At 41.7% G+C, this 1,822-nt stretch overlaps 1 protein-coding gene across 1 annotated transcript in view; it reads left to right on the plus strand.

Annotated features, from left to right (window-relative positions):
• LOC138019538 (DNA replication licensing factor mcm4-A-like) overlaps positions 1 to 1,613 on the plus strand; it is a 26,617-nt gene extending 25,004 nt beyond the window's left edge. The window contains exon 21 of the mRNA XM_068866374.1: positions 1,180 to 1,613. Within this exon, the coding sequence (XP_068722475.1) occupies positions 1,180 to 1,275 (96 nt within the window). The 3' untranslated portion in view covers positions 1,276 to 1,613. The remainder of the gene's footprint in view (positions 1 to 1,179) is intronic.
• Positions 1,614 to 1,822: the final 209 nt, after the last annotated feature.

The raw sequence follows: 1,822 nt of genomic DNA on the forward strand, positions 1-1,822 counted from the left end.
AAGGGAGCCGAGGGGAGAATGGTGATTAAGAGAGAGATAAAGTGAAGCTATGATCTTCGCAGTTATGATTGCAATTTTTGTTTCTCTATTACCATTCTCTCCTCGGCACGCTTGCGAGACTTAAGTAGGTGGTTTGACTAACTCAGAAGGGACTCTCTCTCTATCACCATTATAGGGAGCTTAAGCACGCACGTTTTTGAGACGCGGACGGCAACCGGAAGTGAGCTGTTTTCCCTGTTAATTTGTCTTCACACAACCACACTTACTTTGCTCAGTATTTTCTCCGTTTGAGATGATTAGTATAAAAATCGGAGACACCACTGCCCTGGCACGCGAAATATTCTCTTCCGGTTGTCGTTCGCGTCTCAAAAGAGCGCATGCTTAAGCTCCCAATTCTCCGCTCGGCTCGCTTGCAAGACCAAAGCGGGTGGTTCGGCTAACTCAGAAGGGACTCTCTCTCTATCACCATTCTCCCCTCAGCTCTCTTGCAAGACCAAAGCGGGTGGTTCGGCTAACTCAGAAGGGACTCTCTCTATCATCATTCTCCCCTCGGCTTGCTTGCGAGACCAAAGTGGGTGGTTTGACTAACTCAGAAGGGACTGTGAGCAGTCTAATCCCTATATATTAAAACGATATACTGGTAGCTATTAATTTTAGCTTTCCTATTATTTAAGAAAAAATGTAAAGGGTCACTTTGGGCTTCAAAAGCAATAATCAAGAATTAAGTTCATAAAGAAGACTTCTGGGCCCCCATTAGCTTGTGTCCCAGACTGACTGGCAGAGGGTTTGAATAGCTTTGTCTGGCTGCTTGCAAGCAGGCTCCTTCTACAAAACCGGACACATTTAGTTGAAACACTTAGCGAATGGTCTAGAATCAGCCTGTTACAAGATCCCTTTTTAGACCACATCCCCCGCCCCCAAACTCAAGCTAATTCAATGTTGTGTGAGAATTGTTCGGGTGACTGCTAGCAGTTGTGAAAATCAACGTTGAAGGAGAGGGGAACAACAAATTTGACGAGTATTGTAGATATTGCTTTTTGAATGGAAACTTGCAGCTTGGGAAAAATAAAGTTCCATGAATATGAAAGTTGATGTTGTTCACAACTCAAGTTGCTCTCTGTACGTATGTATTTCCATAGTCTCAAGGAATCTCAAAATTTAATTTCCGTTTCATATTAGCCAATTTCCAGAGAACAGTTTGAGGATGCGCTCAAGATTTTGCGAGATGAAGACTTCTTGATTGTGACTGGAAGGACATCCATTCGTCTTATGTAAACAAGACTCCTGGAAAAAGAATGTTAAACTTTTGTTACATTGAAGTGTACATGATTGTTATGCCATGTGCACTATACGTGATTTCACTCTTGTCTTTCTGGGCCCTATAAGCAACTAAGGCAGACTCAATGACAGTGTCTTTGCATCCTGGTGATGGTTGAAATTTTGCAAGGCATTGTAATGAGTTGTAAATTTTGTCAGTAGGACTTTGCTTTTAAACAGTACATAAAACAACTAAAAGGTATTACAGTAAGCTTGTGTGAACTTTCAGAGTAGATAAGATGCCTTGCACTTTGTTTAGCCCAAAAGAAATAAAATTGACACTACTATCATTTAAATTGTGGCCTAATGTTATCATGGAATTTTATATTGTATAGCTTTTAGTTGTCAATAGATACAATTAATTTTTTCAAGGCCCTTTTGATGCATTCTAGTTGTTTACGAGGAAGGGTATGGTTCTGGTGTTCCGATAAGGAGCCGGCTGGGGGACTATGTCCCCCACTCTTTTCCTACGGCGTTGTTTCTCCTGAACCCCTCCTGCTCTACT

This window comes from Montipora capricornis, chromosome 10 (genome assembly GCF_036669925.1).
Source record: "Montipora capricornis isolate CH-2021 chromosome 10, ASM3666992v2, whole genome shotgun sequence".
NCBI classification, from domain to species: domain Eukaryota; kingdom Metazoa; phylum Cnidaria; class Anthozoa; order Scleractinia; family Acroporidae; genus Montipora; species Montipora capricornis.